This window comes from Zootermopsis nevadensis, unplaced genomic scaffold (genome assembly GCF_977971745.1).
Source record: "Zootermopsis nevadensis isolate Lab colony 2312 unplaced genomic scaffold, Znev_1.0 Znev_ptg000030l, whole genome shotgun sequence".
NCBI classification, from domain to species: Eukaryota; Metazoa; Arthropoda; class Insecta; order Blattodea; family Termopsidae; genus Zootermopsis; species Zootermopsis nevadensis.
This window is the reverse complement of record NW_028259162.1, coordinates 1,376,341-1,399,584: the sequence shown is the minus strand read 5'-3', so window position 1 is coordinate 1,399,584 and position 23,244 is coordinate 1,376,341. Positions and strand designations below refer to the sequence as shown.

At 40.4% G+C, this 23,244-nt stretch overlaps 1 protein-coding gene across 6 annotated transcripts in view; it reads right to left on the bottom strand.

Annotated features, from left to right (window-relative positions):
* The window catches only part of LOC110827779 (uncharacterized), a 479,277-nt gene that overhangs the window by 198,907 nt on the left and 257,126 nt on the right, over window positions 1-23,244 (bottom strand). For 2 of the 6 annotated variants that reach the window (XM_087359027.1, XM_022059772.2), the window contains exon 2: window positions 21,269-21,314. The exons of the other annotated variants lie outside the window; for them this stretch is intronic. In XM_087359027.1, the coding sequence (XP_087215153.1) occupies window positions 21,269-21,293 (25 nt within the window). In that variant the 5' untranslated portion in view covers window positions 21,294-21,314. The remainder of the gene's footprint in view (window positions 1-21,268; window positions 21,315-23,244) is intronic. 6 annotated transcript variants of the gene reach the window in all.

Here is a 23,244-nt window from a genome sequence, read left to right as displayed (position 1 = left end):
CGTTTCTTATAAAACGAGACATGAAGATCGTGAAGCTGACACCGATCTCATTATTTTTAATGTCTTCAAAGATTCAAAAAAAAAAAAAAAAAAAAAAAACTGTCGTGTAAATTTTAAGACACCGCAATGCTCTCTAAGACGAAAATGGTTAATTTACTGTTTCGTGCGAAGTTCAAAAAGAATCTGTCGATGTTCATAAAACAGAACACAAAGGAAAATAAATGCAAGTCACCCCAATGACATGAATTTAAATTTCCATCTCTAGTTTAAAGGTACAGAGAAGGGCGAGTGACTGCTGTGTGAGAAACGGAGACAAATCCCTACGAAGACGAATCTTCTTAGTTGTTTGGAGTCGTTAACCGCGCAATATTTATTCACACACCCATCATCTCGCTATTTATCTAATTAACCTAAACAATTAAAGAAAATACGAGATTTGAGGTTCTCGTCGAAGTATAAAGATTTAGATGTTAGTTTAAAAGGACGGATTTCGTCGAAGATGCCAAAGTTTCTGAGGAACATACTACCTCCATCTTCAGCGATAAAGATTTTGACAGTGTGTTCCTCCGAAACGTCGGTAGGACCACAATGAGTGACTGCCCAGAAGATTAAAAGTAAGGAAAGAACCTCTCAACATACGACGAAGTGCTTCCAACTTATCAGGTGCGACAGAGCCCATGCAGTTGACAAAACATCGTTAAACAGCGTAGGAATTTGTCTTTAGGACAATTATAATTAAAGTACCAAACTGGTATTATAACCCGAATCCAACAACGTTGCCGAAACAATCCATCTCAAGGCGACGAATATGACAACTACCGTCTTCTGGGATACTGAGAAGCGTAGAATGACAGATATCGTAAGAGGTTTCGGAGGTGCTTACTGCCTCCATCATCAGTATAGTTTCTTACATAACACCTACGTCAGTTAATTGGATTAATTTTAATATTGTAGCCGCATTTCTCTCGTGATTTCACTTCAAAACAGATTACAAGAGTCTCACTTGTTTTACTAAGACGGCAGCTTCGCCAAGACGCATACAGAGTGCTCCATATGCAAAGTTTTTGAAAATCTTAAACCTCTACAGCGCTAACAAAACTACGAGATACTAAGGAGAGTATCCAATATCACTTCACTGATATTTTATCCGTAGAAGCGCTAATTCTGGTTAGAATTTTGAACACAAGAGTTACGTAGAAATGCAAGCAGGAAACCAGGATCTAGGTTCTCGAAGTCCAAACACAAAGCAGCCTCCTGCCAGCAAGCCGATGCAAACATTGGTTCCTTTCATGTTTAAATAAGGAGTTATTTTAACGCTGTGAAACTTGGAAGGTTAGGTTTGTGGTAGAATATTTGACGCTGGTTTGGATTCCCCTCTCTCTCTCTCTGCGTGTAACCACAAGGAAAAGTTCGTTCAAACATAAGCAAACAACTTAGTAGATTAGCTTTCAGTGCTAGAAAACGGGGCTAATCAACTGTATATGTTACTGAAATCTATTTACTGAATAGCAAATAATTCAAGGTGTAGCATCGCATGGAAACACACAGATGTGATTACTCCTATAGCGCGGCAACGCGCGCAAAATCGAGATGGTTCCAGGTTTCCAAAAAAGGGAATGGATATAAATATATTACATATTAATGAAATTAATATAGCTACTGCGACTTAAGGTGATATTACATAATAAAACAATTGTACAAAAAGACCCACCTAGATCAGTATTCTGTATTACGTACGAGATAGTTCGATAGATGTTTGCTTGGTCTTCCAGTGGTCACTATTTAATTTAATAATCTTCGAAAAAAAAGGTCGTACAGTTCACAAAGCGAACAATAACACTCAGAATTTAACTACTTACAATATGTGGAAAAACACAGGGATTTTGTTGAAGGTTTATGAAAGGGAGGAAGGAATGGAAGAAATATGGACACGAATATTCATGCAATATAAATAATTCCCGTTGCATTTCAACGGCACTTTAGTTATATCATTAAATTCATTAGCAACTCCTAAAGACACTTGTCAATTGTAGATTCAGGGGAAGGTAAAAGAACCTTCCCATTCTCGTACAAGGTCAGGTTTCGTTACCATCTGAACACCTCTCGTCTACCCAACACAGCATTTCGCAGAGTAAATAGTAGTTCGTTACATCAGAAAGATAAAAGTAACGAAACAGTCCATGTCGTCGTAATTAATTTTCCCCTGCCGTCAAGTTGGTAGGCCTGCTCTTTAAGACGTACGATGAGGTGTTCTCAGAAATTCCACGCTCTATCGATTTCGACAAAACTGGTTTAAACAGGTGTTCTACAAGAGACAGGACACAATATTAATAAATAGAAGAGACCGCGGACACACGACGAAATAATAATACAGTTCTATTCCAGTCAAACCGCATGCAACGCGAGACAGACACACACACACACATACACCAATAAATTGAACAGTATGTTGGAAGACCTAGAAATAGATGATCGAATTCTGAAAAGTTAGACGGGCTTCAAAGTTGTCGAACTTTGTGGAAGATGACGAAGAAAGACTGAATTGTGTTATTTTGATAGAAACTGCGTTCCTTCGGAATACTTAAGAGCATCCTGATCTCGCCCACCCCCCCCCTCCCCCTCCAAACATCAGTGAAACAACATAAACGACGCAGTTCGTTAGAGAGACTCGCGCTATGGTTTCTGGGTATTCATACACTGCTGAGCACGAGTAATCCACCTTCATCTTGTGTACCTTTTTACTGTGTGTTAGCAATCCCCGGAGCGGAACCCATGCGACGACGGAATTGTAGCTGGTAAAGTTTCCATAGCAACACTACCTTTCCTACGCGCTGACTTTAACACAGTTGAGGGTTACAGTTTTCTTGGACCAACCAGTACACGATTCAAAACCCAGATTTCCCTATTAATCTCTATTTTATATATATTGTTTAAATCTTGTCCGTCTAATCACAATAAATTCTTATTAAATATTAAAATATTACAATAATTAACATTTAAAATATTTAAAATATTAAATGATGGTCTAATGTAAATCGAATATTTCGATAAAGAACATCATTTAATATTTTAAATGTTAATTATTGTAATATTTTAATATTTAATAAGAATTTATTGTGATTAGACGGACAAGATTTAAACAATATATATTTATTATACCACAATATGACGCAACTTTGCCATCTCTATTTTATAGTAAAATGTCACAATGAAAGAAAGTTTACATCAACCAGAGCTACAAATTCTACTCAAAAACCACTTAAAACGATAAAGATTTTAAGTTATTCTTAAACGTTAAGTTTTGTTTAAAATTATAGAAATGGCAAAGATGATTTTTCGCCTCTAAAACCATTCGCACGTATACGGAGGCATGGATACATGGTGGAAATTAGTGGCCAGCTTCACGCTTCGTCCATTTTACCGAAAGACACACACTCAAATAAACTCTGTGGACAAAATGCAGAGTTACATAATGTTCCAGCAGGTGATAAACCACACATTACGTTTGCATGAAATATTTTTTTGTACATTATTCTTTACGTCGTTCCACAGTATATGGTGCCAGCAGTTGATATGACGTTCTAACCTAGCCTAAGCAATTCTAGTGTAAGAACCAGGAGAATATGAACCCCGAACCGCGCACATAACTCCATAACGAAGCCTCCGTACCCAGAAAATTAGACTGAACTCTTCATTATACCTCGCTAAGGGTTGAAACACCCCCCCATATAATATAAATTGCTCTTTTCCCTCTATAATGGTTTCTGGTCGAGTGCCACTTCAACCCTCCCCCCCCCTCCCATCGTCCCCAAACAACAATCTCTTCTTTCCAAATTTCCTTTAAGAAATGGTTAGGGGCTTGGGTTCCTCTGTGCGTATCTGCTGGCACACGAAGTCAGTACTGTCAGACTGCCAACATGGAACAATCAGAGCGCAATTCACTCCCCCCCCCCCACACTAAAGTCTCTACATAACTCAGTGCACCATCTACTGCGACCATGGTTTGAATTCCACTAAGTGAAGAAATATTTCCCTTCGTCAACACGCACCTAACCAGCACTGATATCCATCCAACTTTCCTCCAGGGGTAAACCAGCCAGAGCATGAAGTTAATCACGCCGAGATTATACTAAATTCATGGAGCCTCATATCAACTTCCCCATACGCCTACATAATATTGAGACAAGGCACAAAGCTACTACGCCTTTTTCAAAAAAGAAATTTTAGAAATAAAACCTAACCTAACCTAACAACACCCCCATTAAATCGCACAGCATTTACCTACAAAGGAATGACTCGACGAACGGGTACTGCCTGGGATCCTATACAGACGGGGGAAAAAAAAAAATTCTCTCGCCTCCCGGTTAATTGCAATGTCTCATTGCTCTCCTCAGCCCCTGCATTCTTCTGCCTTCTTCTCTCCCGTCCATGACGAATTTGAGCGTCTCAACTGCACGGAGACCAAAGGCCGTTGTGGCTGTAGGCAAAACCGTAGTTGCAGCCATCTGTTGCCCTTTGCATTCCTGGAATGTTACCCAGCAGTCAACAGTAAGGCCAACAGGTAGCAAAGCCCTAGGGAGTCTCGACTTCTGCTCGTGACGAAACCTATGAGAATTGATTTCTAGACCATTTAAAGACGCTATTCCAGAATGAAAGGTTAAATCTAAGGATGATGACGGAAGAAAAGAACCTCGGTGCTAGATGGGTGATCAGCTTCACGGAACGATCACTTTAACGCCTGTTAAAAAAGAATCCTGATTGGGTAGGTGGTGGGGGGGGGGGGGGGGGGTTGGCCTGTACTGTGTTGACAAAGTCCCGACCCCATAAAAAAAATTGCAACTCAGTCTTCCAGTCCACAGCAGAACACTTTACCGACCGAGTAACCGCGATCCATAGTTACATACGTCACATCACGTAGGACGTTCTTGAACTGATGTTATCCAAAATTATTGTCGCGTTTTATTATATTCTTGCACTAATGAGATTCCACATCTTGCACGTTGAGTAACCCCATAGGAACAATGGCCCCCATTCCCTTTCATTCGCCTTATCACTCCCACAGAAAAATCGACAGACAGACAGACATGGACAGGTCCATGGCGTCTTCTTCGCTCACTCTGGAGAGTGAAGATCACTGTCAGTCTCCATCCTAAAAGGGCGTAAGAAATTCGAAATTCAATCGAGAGCGGATGTGTAATAAATGTAGAAACAAACTTCCATGTCATGATATAGCATATTCGCAAAAATTTCCAATTTACACGCCGAATGTCGGCATTAATTTACAGATCACCTTGTATTCCATTCAAAAGGCGTAAACAATGAGAAACGTACAAACTTCGTGTGAATATGGACTTACGAATCACCCTGTGGTTTGTTTGCAAAAATTAAAAGCTTTTCTATTGCATTCAGATATCATCTTAGGAATCGCCTTTTCATTATATTCGCACGTGCAGAGCAGTGATCCATGAGCCCTTCTTGTGGACAACGCCGATTACATTCACAGACTTTAACTGTAGATGTAGGACGCAAACATTAATTCGTGGATCGCCTTTTTCAGTCTGTGCGAATACAAAGTTGCGAGTCATCCTGTGATGTGACCGGCGTGTTCCACGCTCCACGGCACTTCGCTGACTGCCGTTTCATCCGTGGTTTCGGTCCGCGTACTCTCGTTCAGTTCTAGGACAGCGCAGTGCTACAAGAATCCCCCAGGCAGCAGTTTACCATACTGCGTGTAACTCACAACGTCCTCGCCATTTAAGAGGCTAATTTCCAGCGTTAGTTGGGGCTGCTAGCACTTAATTCAATTACACGCGTTCCGCAAGGGACAGTAGTAAGTTCTGTGAGCACAGAACGAGCTAATGGTACATGTAATAACATGGCAAATCTCTATTGGTGAATCCTCTTGTAATAATAATGCGAAGTGTCTCAGGGTTGTACAGATTCTGACAACAGGAGGGCGATATACCCAGTCCTCTAAAAGAACTTGGGTGACAATCGCGAGCAGCCAAAGTTATGTGCACATACCCTGTCCCCGACATCAGTTGACGTCCAGAAATTCCAATGTCTTCCTAGAAACTTGGTATTTTCACACAAGTAGTTTATGTTCTTTAGCCAAAGTACACAGGCATACGAAGCCACTTTTTTATTATTTAGTGTTCTGTCTGACGACAGGTCCATATGAACAGGATCCTTCCATCCTTTTCTCGGACTGGGACCTGTTCATATACGTTCTTGGCAGATGATCCAGAAGTGGTTTGCCATTGCCTTCTTCTGTGTGTGAATGGAGTAATTGTTGGGATGCCACGGAGGAAAACTCCGTGTTGCCTAGACCACGGCCTTGCCCAACACAAGTTATAAATTCGGGCACCGCCGGGAATCGAACCCGAGACCCCAGGATTACAAGGGAAGCGTTCTAACCGCTAGACCACCTAATCTTATTATTATTTAGTGTTCTGTCTGACGACAGGTCCATATGAACAGGATCCTTCCATCCTTTTCTCGGACTGGGACCTGTTCATATACGTTCTTGGCAGATGATCCAGAAGTGGTTTGCCATTGCCTTCTTCTGTGTGTGAATGGAGTAATTGTTGGGATGCCACGGAGGAAAACTCCGTGTTGCCTAGACCACGGCCTTGCCCAACATAAGTTATAAATTCGGGCACCGCCGGAAATCGAACCCGAGACCCCAGGATTACAAGGCCAGCGTTCTAACCGCTAGATCACCGTGGCGGTCACGAAGCCACACATAAAAAAGAGAGAGAGAGTCAATATTAATTACACACACTGAAACCCTTCTCTAACGCCGATTCGATTAACGTGTCAAAAACAATGAGAAAAATTATTTGTGGAAGACGGAATATCAAAATATTACGCCATCTGAAAGACACGCTATTGAACCTTAAGAAAAAATACCACTGCAGCTAAAGACGGTCAGATACAAGACACTTTTGTTAATAGAACATGAATAAAAAATAATTTAATTGTGTATTAGTTGACTTTCCACAGACTGGTCACCTATCTCCATAAATCCCATACAATAATAAGTTCGTACAACGCGGATCCACTGAACGCGCCGTTCCCCGTGTGGGACGAGGTTCTTTACTGTATCCGGGAAGACAGACGAGGTTAAGCTTTAAATAAAACCACGGCGTTCAATATCAACCTCATTTCTGCTCGTTACTGTGTGCTGAATTGCATTTCCATCTTCCGACTTATCCGTTCAATCGAAGAGCTCGGCGTTAAGCGAGTCTTGTCTTGTTCCAAAATTCACTTTATTCTGTGTCGAACCGGTTCAGAGTACACGTATTTTCTTTCTTCTTGAGATCCCATGAGATCCACCACAATCTCTTATGAGAATTGTTTTTCTAGGGAAACAAAAACAACACAGAACCGCCAGGCAACTTCAGTTTCTTCAATAATTCATCGGGGGGGGGGGGGGGGTACACGCCCGTTCAATGATGAGTCTCGGAAGACTAGACCCCAAACAATCTATTAAAGGGTCTCTGCCTTTCCAAAATCATTTTCCAAATGCTTTACTTTGTAATATCGCATATCCCCTATACGCAATCATTGTCTTACCTATTCTAACTGTATGTCATGCCCACTGCTGATTTCTGGATTTCACTACCGTAAAAATGCCCGCGAGCTTACATATATACATACACGATAAGCAGAGCAGTTGGTAAAATTGTTTATACGCCGTGATCGTATTTGAAAATAGAAGAGTTGATCATTTTCTGAAACTGAAATGAAGCATTTCCAAAATTTAATCTCCTCATAACCTCACGCTGAATATTATTTTCACAACAAATAAACTTAATAAGTCAAGAGTTATTAATTATATATAAAGTCCCCTATCAAACAAACAAGGCGGAATATTTTAAGTACAATCTGAAGCAAGTATGTCGTTCTTGATAAGATCGACTGTGCCCCCCTCAAAAATAAAGGCACGTCACATTCAGACTTCGAATTTCATTGAAACAATTTTAATATAACATATAAAAACTTCATGAGTGTCACAGAGACTTACCAGGAAAAAAAAAATATTTGGCCCAAGGTTCATGGAATACAAAATGAAGAATAAGAAGACAGAACCACGAGAACGCCGATGCAAGAAGTAACTTGGAGGAGACGTCTTTAACAGAGTGAGAGGCAGTGAAGTGGTTGGTCTGAGCGCAGAACTTAGCACTGATGTGTTCCAAAGTGGTGGCAAACTTTGCCATTTACACATCCAGCAACCCCCCCCCCCACCTCCCACCCCCATCATCCACGATCAAAACCCGCTTGTCCCACCCAACTCACGCTTCACGAAACAAGGAGACACAAGTTGCGAGAATTTTATTAAATGAATTACTCGGCCTATAGACAAGCGGTCGCCGCAAGCCAACCCTTTGAAGCAGGAGCTCAGCTAAATAATATATTATACAAATTCAGTTCCTACCGCAAAGAAAACACACAACTTCACCATCACAAGAATCAAATGTTGCTCGTTCTTCGTGCAAACCTCTAGTGCAGCGCGGGCTACAACTGAACCACACTCGCAGCATATCACCAGTGATGCCAATCATATAACGAAAATATTCCCTTACTTTCTGGATTCCTCTCGTAATCAACAGAGAAGATATTTTTACGAACCCAGAACACGCAATTGGACCACATCCAGAATAATGTTCAAACAATCATGTCCTGCACCTGAAGTTAATTTTAATAGCATTCCTCCGTCTACGCTTTGTTCTCCCAAGTGTCCCTTTACTTCGGGTTATCACAAGATTGTAATCCTGGGGTCTCGGGTTCGATTCCCGGCGGTGCCCGAATTTATAACTTGTGTTGGGCAAGGCCGTGGTCTAGGCAACACGGAGTTTTCCTCCGTGGCATCCCAACAATTACTCCATTCACACACAGAAGAAGGCAATGGCAAACCACTTCTGGATCATCTGCCAAGAACGTATATGAACAGGTCCCAGTCCGAGAAAAGGATCGAAGGATCCTGTTCTGGAGCTGTTCACTGGAGAGGTTTGACTCAATCGCCCTTATAAAATCTGATGATTTTTTTTTCCCACGGTGTTTCGCCCTCCACGTGAATGACACATCCACTCCTTCCTGATTTAAAGACAATTAAAGAGAGTACTAACCACGGACTTTCTCTGTTGGACCTGTGATTGACAGGAAATAACTGCAGCACAAACAGTGACCAGTCAGCCTTTCAGGTATCAGGTGCCTGTCCCACGTCAACTTAACTGGACATGCACGGTATCGTGAAACCCCCCGCTGCATCAGTTTCAAACTTTCACCAGGCTGGTGGTCCACGTTTTAACTATACCGCTGGTGTAGCATAGGACGCTCACAAAGCCACGTCGCTCCAGACAGACCCGACAGTCCATCAGCCAGAAGGTATCTCCACCGCCGTCTTCAGTGAACCGAACAAGCGACAAATCACACCTCTAACCTAACCTAACCTAACCTAACCTAACCTAACCTAGCCTTACCTAACCTTACCTAACCTAACCTAACCTAACCCAACCTATCCTAACCTAACCTAACCTATCACGACAGATGAGATAAAACGCCTTACACTGTTCGATCAACACAGGGCATTTAAGACATGGAAATTTCTTCAGAAGTGGGGAAATCACTAAGTTTACGTATAATTGAACTGAAAAAATTATAGGGATTTTCATCTCCCCACTGAAGAATGTAAAATGTTTCAAATCTATTTTGAGACTGAATTATTTCTACACATTCGCAGTGAATTACAACTATTACTACTATCGTTTTAGACAAATTCATCCCCATTTCTTGTTATATAACGCATTCCGGGATCTGACTTAGAAAACAAGTAATTCTATGTTGCTACGTAGAACGCTACCATCGTCTATGGCTAGAGGTTTCTATTCAAAAAGTTGCCATACAAATTATGTATCAACAGACGTTCTCAAAGTTAACAATCCGTTAGCAGAACCGAGCGTTGCAATGAAATAATTAAGCTGTAACATCTGTTACGAAAATCTAAAACTGGACAGTCAATTGTAAAGTAACTGTGTTGTTGTATTCGTGATAGATTTAAGAGCGTTTTACCGAATAGGTACTTAATTTATTCGAAGTAAAAAAATATTAAATTATACTTCGTTGGACCTTTTTTGTGGATTTAAACATAACCGTGATCACTTATAATTAATTGTCACTAAGAGGTAGTTCAGTGTGTCAACGCCCTACAGCGTTAATCTACATTACAAGAGCACGGATTACTCAAATTTATTACCTCCACTAATACATATATAAAATGCAGAAAATGGTCTGAGATATGATCAGTGCTATCATTACCATACCCCGATCACCAGACCCTGGAGTAATAACCTGGTTTTAACCAATCATTCTCGTGAATAGCGTCCATATAAGACAAATCAAAATTCATTAAACTTAAAAATTGCAATACGCGAGAGAGGACATACATTCCACAAGAACCAACCATTAGACGCCATCTTGAACCATGCAAACGTAACCAACATCATGACATCCCATTAAAATCAATTTTAATAGTATCCTGTCTTCTGCATCAATATTTTCTAGTGACTTTCACCCTCAAATTTTTTCACTCAATCCAACCAATAAAGATGGCCGTGCAGTCTCCGAGTCCGATTAATGAAAACATTTACTAACGTAAACTCGTAAGACGATTACCAGAGACCTGAAGACACAAACCAACAAGTGTTGGCCTTCGACGGTCATTATTTCGAAGCTTCGTGCAAAATACTTTACTGATATGAATAAACTAACGCTAATTAACTTAATTTCCTTGTTCGTTTGTAGCCTGAGGCTAGTAAAAAAAATCAACCCTCCTGCAATTAAAATTCAGCGCGCCCTCTCAAAGCGTACGGTAGAGATGTACAACTTTCTTAAGAAATCTTTCTTTTTCAAACTTATTAATATTTAATGAGACAAATTTAAAAGTTCGTTTAAGCTTTCTATTACAGTTTAAAGCTTCATTGGGTAATGCGATCGTGAAGTATCAATTACGACCCGTAAAGTTTAATATTTATAAAATAAAATAAAATAAAGACGTGATAAATGTAACATCTTAAGTTTGTTTCTCGCTTTGCGCAAACAACACACCCCGAACTCTGAAAGTTCCACAATCAAAAATCATCACCAACTTAATTTAATTAATTCTGATGATATATTAATCTACTGCCAGGATATCCGGTCTTGGGGCAGATATTTAAACCCACGACCTCCAAAATACGAAGCAAAGTTACCAGACGTTCAGTCGGCATGACGAAAGCGGTGAATATTTTTGCCTGACAAGTAATCAAATGATAATTAATTACATGTCAATATGTGTAATTTGTATAACTAAAATTATGGACTACTAGATCAGTTTACTATTAATGCTTCGGAACTCTTAAATACGCCAAATTCATAGCAAAACTTTCAAAACATCTTCTGGACGGGATCTAGCAGCAGGATTGAAAATGTCGATAATCTACCTGCTTGTTCGTGTTCGACAGTCTCCAGTCATGTTGTTATGAGTTACAAAACGAAGGATTAGTCCGGCCAAGGGCCCGGCTTCGTGACCAGTATTGTGGCGATGATGCATAATCCGATAACTAAAGAATGCAAGGAACAGGTCCTGTGAATGGTAACCGACCTGTAAAGGTAAGATTGCGCATGAGCAGGACGTGAGCGAAAGAGATCCCACAGTTCAGAATGCAGCTATGTTAATAACGTAACTTTGAATAACAACAGTCCTTTCGAATCTACATTTTTCCCACAGAGTGTACATCTTGGTTTTGGTGGGAATGATTCTAGGAGTAACACAGCGATTATTTCCTTAAACAGCGTTAACCAGTTGATCTTTGTAATGGTGAAGTGTAGTGTTTTCTTCGCGGTACGGACTGAATTCTTAAATGTAATTTAGACGAACTATGATTCTAATTGTAAACAGCGATTACTTCCTTAAACAGCGTTAACCAGTTGATCTTTGTAATGGTGAAGTGTAGTGTTTTCTTCGCGGTACGGACTGAATTCTTAAATGTAATTTAGACGAACTATGATTCTAATTGTAAACAGCGATTACTTCCTTAAACAACGTTAACCATTCGATCTCTGTAATGGTGAAGTGTGGTGTTTTCTTCGCGGTACGGACTGAATTTTTAAATAACACTTGGAGCGAATCGTCCCGTAGTTTCAGATATGACGTGGAATGACAAATGTCCACCCGATTACGCCTTTAACTTAAGAACTATCCGTATAGAAGGTCGAAATACAAACGAAACGTGGACCGGGGTGTGGATCTCTGCGACTGTGTAAAACGAGCAAATATTTCCCATGACAGATCAACCGATTACAGAGCTATGAATTATGTAATGTATTGATATGAAGACAGGCAGATGCATTTTAATGGCGAACTGAAATAAGGTGTGTCTCGCTGACCTTCACTCTTATCCGAAAGTTGATATTGGATGCCCGATTAATTTCTCTGATGTCACTGACCAGTGGCTAACACACAAGCCAGACTTACCCATAAAAAATCGACTGTCGTCAAAAGTTTCAAATCGGTTGTCATGGCACTCACATTAATTCCTCGTATTTTAAAACACACATATTTTATCATACGCAAAGTGACTTGGCGTGACGTCGATTCAAATTTATCGTCGTTCCAAGCAGCCCACATAGTGACTACCAAGGATATCTCCAATTACTCTGAAGATGGCAACCTCAAATTCTGCCGAAGCGTCAGGAAGCCTTGAATAAATCTAAGCAGATTATCCCTGAAAAATTTTAATGCACGATAGAGATTTGAGCCAATATAGGGGTGAACTATATCTTTAGAAAACTGATACTAGCTCAGCTGGCCAAGAAGTATACCGCCTTTAATGGGACCCAAGGCTCACCCATTACTTCAACTGCCAAATACATCCATTTCACATCTCATTAATTATGACCTGTGTTTTAAATATCACCCTATGAGTGGTTGGTTATCCCAAGTGGCACGTTCCACCTATATATTTTACTGCTACAAATTTTTGCATACAATTATTATATATACCACATGTATGTCCTTGACTTGACAGTATTTCGTGACAAGTGTAATTACGAAACCGAAGTAAGGATTATGCTTGCAGTAGCAACCGACGAACATTTTGCAACTCACGTTTATAATGATAAATGGGAACACTGTTACGTAACATACACACATCGCAATAGTGAGGGAAGACGGAAGACATTAATAATGTTGAAGTGACACGGCGAAAAAGTGACATGGAACACAAAATGTGTTCCTCTAATTTTTTTTTTTTTTCAAAATATTTTGTCGGTCACACTCTCGTATTATCCTTACGACACACGTGACGTGCTGATGGACTGTTAGGAAGATTCATTCACTCAACGCTCACTCCCACCGCTGCGATAATTGTTACCATCAGGTATCAAATATCGAACAATACACGGCATCCATCACAGCTAATTAGCTAATTCAATATCTGCAGCAAGCAATTGTAAAGGGTAGTCCAACTAACCAACTGTGCTGGCAAGCGGGTAGCCTATTACCGTAGTCGTCATCAAGATTTTGCTGTAGGTTACAACAAATAAACCAGAAGCAACAAGCTGGAATGCTTTGCGTCTGGATTCGGCAGAACGGGGTAAAATTTTACTCCCTGACAATCTCCATCCCCGGAGTATCATCTAACGAATGAACTACAAGGAACAGAATTCAACTTGACAACCGACACACGTCCATAAGTAAAGAAATTCCTGAAATTCTTGAACAAAAATGTTTGTCACCGAGATGAGTAAAACTTCCGACACTGAAATCAAGCGTGAGCCAATTCTCAATACAATTCACACCCTATTTATTCAATACAAAGCCCGTACGTAAAGTAATCATCACACAAACTTGCTCAAAGCGAACAATTTCTATGTGAAAACATGTCAAAAGAGTGTATTATGTGGAGGCATTATCAAAACACACCAATCACGTAAATCTTCTTCAAAAACAGCCGTTTTGAAGACTGATTCATACAGATCACTTAATTCACAACACCCTGTATGTGTCTTATTCATTTAGGTTAGGAGACCTAATTCAAATTCACTTCATTGTGTCATAACTCGTTCTCTCCTCGAGTCATTGAGAACCTCAGGTAGTCAAGACATTGTCCACCTTCTATAGGACCCAAAGGCTCATTCCTGTGCTAACAAAAGCCCGACAATGATCAATATGAATTAAATCCAGAACCACAAAACATCATCTCCGTAGGATCTATTTTAATATTATCTTCCAATGGGCGCCAATGTCTTCCGAGTGGGCTCTTCCATTCACACTTAATCATACACAATACTGAAATTTATCCGAAATGATTCAGAGGGACATGTGAAACACGCGGTATATGGTTACTACAAATTTACTTTGAAATAGAAATATCACGGGCTCACATCACTTCACACTCTTAGAGAAGTGAAGAGAGTACACGACTTCAACAACGACAATCGTTAAAAACGTCCTGAAGACTTAGAATCAGCACACGAAGAACTGTAGACAGTTCCGAGAACACGCCATCTGTAAAAGTGATTAGCGATTCGTGACTAATCGTTGCTAATCTCGGGACAGCGAACAGCATCCCATTTGTTTCTGGGACTTGATTACCTAACAGCCTTCCGAAAGCTCTGATGTGGAGAGAAAAGGGTCACGTAACTCACAGTGCAAATGTTATCACACGCGTGAGAACAATTTCTGTTGCATATTGCATCAGCCACGCCGCATTTCAATCAAAAGTCAGTCGAATGTTGTGCGTAAACAAAGTCGATCTTGCGAACTCGAGGGCTAACCACCACAAGATCCTGTCCTCCTGAGACAGACCACCAACATCATCCTCTTTCTTCAAATCAATTTTAATAATATCCTCCCATACAAGTACAGTTCTACCACGTAATGTCGTTAATTAATGTTTCCCGACTAAAATTCTGTGTGCATCTTCTCTCTTACACGTTCCATTTGTTGTTTACGAAGTTACACGCTGTAATTCTACCAGGAGGAATCAGTACGACAAGGCACAGCTTTTCTCAAATGCAAACTTTGGAATGGGTTACATTAATGACTGTGGTTAAGGTCACTGTCTTGAAAACAACGCTTCGTATGAAGGAAAGAAAGTTTTTGGAAGATGCTACATTTATGGTAGAATAATCTCAGAAAGTTTAAAAACCCTTCTACCTGATGCTTCCGGTGAGGGCCGATTTGTTACATCATCTTCGTGGTAGAATGGTTACTAGTTACTGGACAATCGAATTGGAAGGCATCAGTAACAGCAAAGCGAACAGAAAACAGCCAAGACCGACCAGTCCGTGGGTCTTGGAACACGGTACACTGAAAGGCAGAACCCTTGAAGACGAAGACAATTAAAACGCAGATTCCATTATGAAGCCAAAGGGGAGGAATTGGAATCAGTCATCCGTAAATTACTTTGTTCATCTCGATTCCGGCAAAAGTGATACACAATCACGTCTTGTAGACAATATTCATTACAGCGATTTCGTGGTCCATTTGTGGGTGACGTAAGAACGCTGTGTGATCTCAAGAGATTACTAAACTTCAAACGAAACCACAAGATGGCCGCACGAATTCAAGACAAATCATAGCAAGTAAGAAAGAAATAAATCGTGGCCGATTTCAATTATATCACCGAATTTTTTGTTGGCAGCGGTAAATAAAATCCCGAAAAGAGTATATTGATCTAATTAAGCAGTTTAGCCCTTCAAAGCAGGAAGAATATATCCAGTCCCTACCTCTAAGAAAACACAACACGTCTCCATTACAAAAGATTAATTAGTGGATGTTGTTTAGGGAAATAATCTAAAATATAATTAGACGAGCTTCGATTTCAAGGCATCAAAAACTTTAATTATGTAAAGACAAATAATACAATTTTGACAAAGAATTGCCTTCTGCGCTAAATTGGGATGATAATATTAAAATGGAACTTGAAGAAACTGGGTAGGAGGGCGTGGGCTGGATTCACAAGGCTTGAAATGGCGAGATCTTGTGAACACGAAAATTAATTTCCAGATTTCATTAAAGACGGGGAATTTCCATACAAACTGAGGAAATTATTAGCTTTTGTTACGGTTGATGCAATTCGTTAATTTTAAGTCTTCATTTTTCATCTCTTTTCTGTTGCAGAATAAACAGCATCTTCGACACGAAGTTTTAAAACTTATCTCAGAAACAAAATATCAAAAATATTAAAATTCTACATAAGCCACTGTTCCCATAACAAATGCTATCAGATATTACATCACGCTTCGGCAACAAAGACTGACGAATTCAATCAATAGCTGACATTAATTGATTGGAAATCAGGTGCTGACTGACAATTCAGAGAATATCACTTGGACGCGCATGCGCTGTATAACAATGAACTATTTTAATCTCTATGGTTTCACAGTCCTCTACCACAAACGGATGACGTACGAGAACGTGATTTCCATATTTAAAACACAAAAAACCTTGTTCGGAATGTTTCAACCACGGTTCAGTGAGCCACTTTGACCTCCATATTCTGAATATCGGCCTCTCGTCGCACAAAAAATTTAAAATGTTTCGGATGGCTCACGACGTCATCCCGTCACGTGGTTAAACAGTCAAACACGCTGAGTGTCATGTTTAATGGCGAATTTTGGTATTAGAGGTGTTCAAGTTTCAAGTTATAATGTCGCAGTAGGCTTATCGGCTATTTTAATGAAAACATTTCGACAATTCCACCTTACGTCTTAATGGACAACGTACAACAGTAGCCGCGCATTGCGGTCCCCTAGGTGATAACCACACAGAGTCATTCTGTAACGTTGCAGAGTGATTTTCAAGCCACCAGGAGAAAATCCCTTATTAATAATTCAATGCCTTTGTGATTATTCTCTGTAACAAGGCACAGTGGTATCGAACGGAGTTGCAGACTCGATCGATGGTCGATTGTCTCCTGGTTCATAAATCACTGTTGCCCTCCTCACGTGTCAGTTGCTATTGAATCAGGTAACCATCAAAACAACATAATGCATGTCACTGGAGGAATTTTCAGGATGGCTTCCTGACAAATATCTCGCAGGAGTTCGAAACGGAGCTGACCGTACTCGAAAACATTCCAATCTCTTGAAATAAAACTCCCTAAAATGTCACTAATCAAATTCCGTGAAACTGGGTGGGGCGGCGTGGAATGGATTCATCTGATTCTGGACGGGGGACATTCACGAGTCGATAAACGGTGAGATATTCTTTATCGGCCTGCCACGAAGGGCCACGTTCCATATATCACCAGGTCCAAACGTCCCATCTTCGACTTCCCACATTTCGATCCGCATTTGGTTTTCGACAAAAATTATTACCTGTAACATCTACACACGTGGAAATTAATCCGAGGTATAAGAATCTGACAAAACTTTGTAACGGGAGATTTTATCCGTAATAAACTAACATCAAGCTGTATCTATCAAATGTGATCAGAGCCTAATAATTCTCATATGTTCAGTTGTCTGAGTTGTTGGGGATTCCCCAGAAGGATTCCCCAGATGACCTCGATAAAAGGCCCACAGTAACAATGTTAACCAAGTTAAAACGTCAAACAACGTGGCGAGGTAACTCGTTCTTGCCGATGTTAACGACAAACAGCATAAAACGTCATAGAAATCTGTTGAGACATTCAAAGAGTTGTTACATGTGGACAGACGAACCGACTCGGCGTAGCTCAAAGACTATTTCTGCAACTTTTAGCTGCGAGGAGATGCAAGGAAGGAAAAATAAAGAATGACCTGCAAAAACCTGCAAAAGTATAGATGGTGGCCTTGACAGCCCGGCAAAGCGTACAGCGGATGGCATTTCAGTGTCGAATGACAGTGGCGTATCAACGAGGAGACGGTGGAAATTCACGCAGACACCGTATTTAAAATTATTTCAAATGAAAAAAATAAATGACGAGGGCTTGCAACTGTATCGAAAGCGTCTGCAACGAATAACAGCAAAATTAACCATTTAAAACCTAGTGGTAACCATATGTACCACCCGATTTAACAATTAGTAAAAGGTGAATTTTGACCACAGAGTAATTTATGGATTTCGTATAATTCGCATATCAAAGAGTGACTTTCTTAAACCGCGTTAACACTTTAAATCACACAGGTAATTATATGTACCATCTGCTTTAATAATTAATAACTCTGAATTTTTTCCCACAGAATGTATTTACGAAAATCAGTCAGTCGTCTGTCTAGTTTGACCTGACACAAAATCTTCCGGGTGACAAGCACGTGTTTCCAAATTCTGTGGCCTTAGCTGTCGGCTTATCGGCGGTTTTTACGGCCGGCTGGTACACAGTGGTGCCACTGTTCAAAATTACGGGCCTCGTGGCCATAATCTTTCCGCTTGTTTGCTAAAAGGTCTATAAAACGACAACAATAACCAGACTCTGATTTACGGCTAACAGGTAGTGACATCAGAGACAGAACACCGCGTGTCTGCGTGTCGAATCCAGTTTAACCCCGTCGCAAAACGAAGCCACGAGCTGCCAGACTTACAGAAAATAGTTCGGGAAAGACCGAGTTCAATGCACACAGCCCACTACAATAATAAAAAATAACCCTTCGAAGTCGAAGCTCGTCTTATGACATTTAAGAATTCAGTCCGTACCGCGCAGAAAACACAACACTTCACCATTACGAAGATCGAATGGTTAACGCTGTTTAAGGAAATAATCGCTGTTTACACTGAGATTCATAGTTCGTCTAAATTACATTTAAGAATTCAGTCCGTACCGCGCAGAAAACACTACACTTCACTATTACGAACATCGAATGGTTAACGCTGTTTAAGGAATTAATCGCTGTTTACAGTGAGAATCATAGTTCGTCTAAATTACATTTAAGAATTCAGTCCGTACCGCGCAGAAAACACTACACTTCACTATTACGAACATCGAATGGTTAACGCTGTTTAAGGAATTAATCGCTGTTTACAGTGAGAATCATAGTTCGTCTAAATTACATATAAGAATTCAGTCCGTACCGCGCAGAAAACACTACACTTCACCATTACGAAGATCAACTGGTTAACGCTGTTTAAGGAAATAATCGATGTTTGCACTGGGAATCGTACGAAACTCATAAATAAAAGAAACGAAGAGTTATTGTTTGTTGCAGTTGGTGCAACATATTGTTACCACTGGACTAAACAGGGTCAATGTTGTCAGTTAAATAAGAGCATTACTTACTCAGAGGCTTATAAAATATTAAAGAAATCCGGTCTCATAGCCCACGTGATACGCGAACAACGGGACACGACAGTTACAACCGGAAGAAACGCGAAATGCTTTATTCTTTTTTTTTTTAAAAACACTCGACACGGAAAGTTGTAACAAGTTGAGTCGACATTACACACACACACAAACGCTGTACAGACTGCACACGAATAATCTGTCTGCGCGCGTCGATAAATGTTTGTTAATTGGTCAACAGCATCCCAGAGGCACAGATTTCCTTTTTACCGCGGACATCAACAAAAATTCAATAACCCCGTGGAATTGAATTCAATGACGATGGTCATTAATGCCATGCGTCCCCTTAATTACTACAGGAATTGGAAACAAATTCTGATTACATAACGTACATTCACCAGGACGTATGAAGTCGATCAAACAGGTAGAGACATTATCAACTGAACGAAACACTGGATCAATTAGAACAGATGGTAAAGATACGAAAGTGGAAGAAAAGACGAAAGAAACAGACAACTTGTTCCTTGTAGTTTCATTGAAATCTGACGATATGGAATTTACCGTAAGCTAAGGTAGACCTCAACTTCCGGTGCTGTCGAGAATGCGGCCGCAAAGAATGATCTTTGAGTTGTACGTAGCCTTGAGGCGCTCCGAACAGTTTATATTTAGGCAGTGAACAGCAGCGTCTACAGGTACAGAGTTGCCTGGCAACATGCAGAAAGGCAGCCAGCTGCTGTTTACGTCAACGACAGCATCTGCTCGCGTATTGTTTTGAACGAACGACTTCGAAATGTAAAACAATCATACGGTATATGGGGTATAACGTAAAAAGAAACTTAGCAAATACATTTCGGAGTCTCCAGAAATTAGCCTTCCAGGTTTCCTTTGAAGTCACGTGGTAACAATAGTTACCACGTAACTCCGAATTTTGTATTTATTTGTTTCATATGATTCTCAATATAAACAGCGATTATTTCCTTAAACAGCGTTAACCATTCGATCTTTGTAATGGTGAAGTGTGGTGTTTTCTTCGCGGTACGGACTGAATTCTTAAATGTTATTTAGACGAACTATGATTCTCATTATGCAGCCCTCCCGATTTAAATTAATCAAAATTTACCACCCCTTAACGCCGTCAAAATTTACCCCCCTCCCCTCAGTAGGAACTTCTAAATTAATAATCTCAGCTTTCTCTAATACAAAATTTCAAAATTCCGTCTTTTATGCCAATCATCACACTAACGCCTTCACTCTTACTTTATCCTTAACAGAAGGACAAGCGGGCGTTGCCTGGGGACCTTCTAGCTATAAGATGCTCTTTCTCCCCCCCCCCCCCCCCAGATATCGAAGTGTCTCTCACTTCTCCCCCACCAATTTCCTCTTTCTCTCTATGATTCTCACTGTAAACAGCGATTATTTCCTTAAACAGCGTTAACCAGTTGATCTTTGTAATGGTGAAGTGTAATGTTTTCTTCGCGGTACGGACTGGATTCTTAAATATTATTTAGACGAGCTTAGATTTCAGAGGTTTAGTCTCTGCGTGCCTTTTAATTGGATCCCTGTTAACTGTGAAGAAGCTTAATTTTTAATAATATCATCATAGCGTCAGTAGAAATTCTAAACACATTTCAAGGCATCATCTACTGACAACATAATCAACAAAGAAAGAGAGAGGAAGAAGTACGTAAAGAGATAAATAAAGAGTGGAGGCAGGCAAGAAAGAATTTGTTAATCTTTTCCTGCAAAATTCCGTAAATATCACAATTTCTCTGACTGCATGAATCTACCACAGCACATAACTGAAATAGGGAGATACATTTTTAAACCGAATTGAACGATATGTCTGCAGGGGGGGGGGGGGCTGATATCTCGCAAACTACGCCTTGTAGGCAGTCATATTTATAAATGTACCACACACGACCCGCCAGCCACCTCTGAAGAACATTCCATTCCACCATCCTCACGGCTAGAAAGCCTTCTCCAGCCCACGAGACGATACAGCGTGTTTCAGAAACACGTACCTGCTACTGGCGACAGTTTCCTCATGACGCACCACCTCGATTTCCACTACAAACAAAATAGAGAAACAAATGAATATCGCACCAACAAAAAACACTGTATTAACATTTTGTAATTTCAAAGTATGCAATATCCACAGGTCTATTGCATTCCACAAAATGGTCCACGTCTACTGTGCAGCACTGTTCAAGCGTCATAAAACAATTTTAGGCATGTATTATACAGGGTGCTCTAAAAGTTCTTCAAATCACGATTTCGTATGTTTCTTACGGGTAAAACAGAGGGCTGTGTGCAAATTCACTTTGTGTACCTACAACAATGTTCCTCTTAAAAACATAAGACGATTTAAACTCGTGCACATAACGACATAGAACACATAATTCATTCAGAATCACATATGTTACAAATATAATGTATTTGATTACAATGAGGAGTACTTAAGTTGTTCACAACAGAGATAAGATATTTTGAACATAAAGCACGCTTCTGGAGAAAAATAAATAAATACAAAAATTTGCTTATAAAATCTCAAGGCAAGAAACTGCTTAACAGACAATGTCCAGAAGAAAGATAATATTAAAAAACTGGACCGCACAGTTTTAGAGTATTATTTAGTGCTGAATTTTGTGCAGACGGTGACGAAACGTCGGGTTTGTAAAAGCATGTCACTGCTCGCGACGCTGGATGACTATGGAGCAACATGGAAATAACAGTGTACTTGAAAAAATAACAGGATATTATTAAAATGAACCTCAATGAAAGAAAATGAAAGGATGCAAAGTGGAACTAGTGGAGGATCGAGCCTTAGCTAAGATGTTGGAGGAGTCGATGTAAAAATGTAATAACGTTTCGAGTTTTTGTCATTATGGCAACGAACATACGTGGAGGTCGTTCAGACGTCAAGTGAGATCTGAGGTTCTCGCGGCCATAAGTCCCAAGATGGCTGTCTTCTCGGTTGCAGGGCCGTGTGGTATGGTAGAAGTTTACCGACGTTTCAGAAGCGAGGCCTCAGAACCCTGATGATGGAAACAGCAGGAAATTCTGATTCGTAGGTAAATTTCTACCATACCACACGGCGCAACATCTTAAAAGACAACCAACTTCATTGTGAACACCGACTGTCATGAAAAGTACAATATTTCTGTAAAATGATTATACCTAACCCTAAATGGGAGGGCGGTAGAGTTATCAGAAGAGTCAGGATACAGCGGAGGCCAGAGATCAATAAAACAAACACAATTGGTTCTTCCACAGCAATTAGCATTGCGCTACGTCATCCCAGCTGCACGTTACACTTCCATGCAATTAGAGCAATTAAAGGCGCCCTCCGGGACACGAGGAACACTTCGGCGACTGTCTGGACACGGCCCCGAGGTCTCTCCATTCGGCGTCTGAGTAATTATTCCGTTCTGATAAAAGTCGCAGCTCTTCAGGGTGTGCTAAACGTGTCTATAAATAACCCTGGAAGACCATTCTCTAACGTACGTTAATAATTACAATTATTTTAATACAATCTCGGAGCGTATCCACAAATCAATCACACCTTATTATTATCATCATCATAACAAATATTTGTACGTACGGACGGTATAACCAACTTAAATACGAGAATTTTCCAGTAAACGTCATATAGACCACGGTGGTCTAGCGGTTAGAATGCTGGCCTTGTAATCCTGGGGTCTCGGGTTCGATTCCCGGCGGTGCCCGAATTTATAACTTGTGTTGGGCAAGGCCGTGGTCTAGGCAACACGGAGTTTTCCTCCGTGGCATCCCAACATTTACTCCATTCACACACAGAAGAAGGCAATGGCAAACCACTTCTGGATCATCTGCCAAGAACGTATATGAACAGGTCCCAGTCAGAGAAAAGGATGGAAGGATCCTGTTCATATGGACCTGTCCTCAGACAGAACACTACATAAAACATATACTGGAATCTACTCTGTTACGATGGCCCGGACATCCGGCTACAACAACG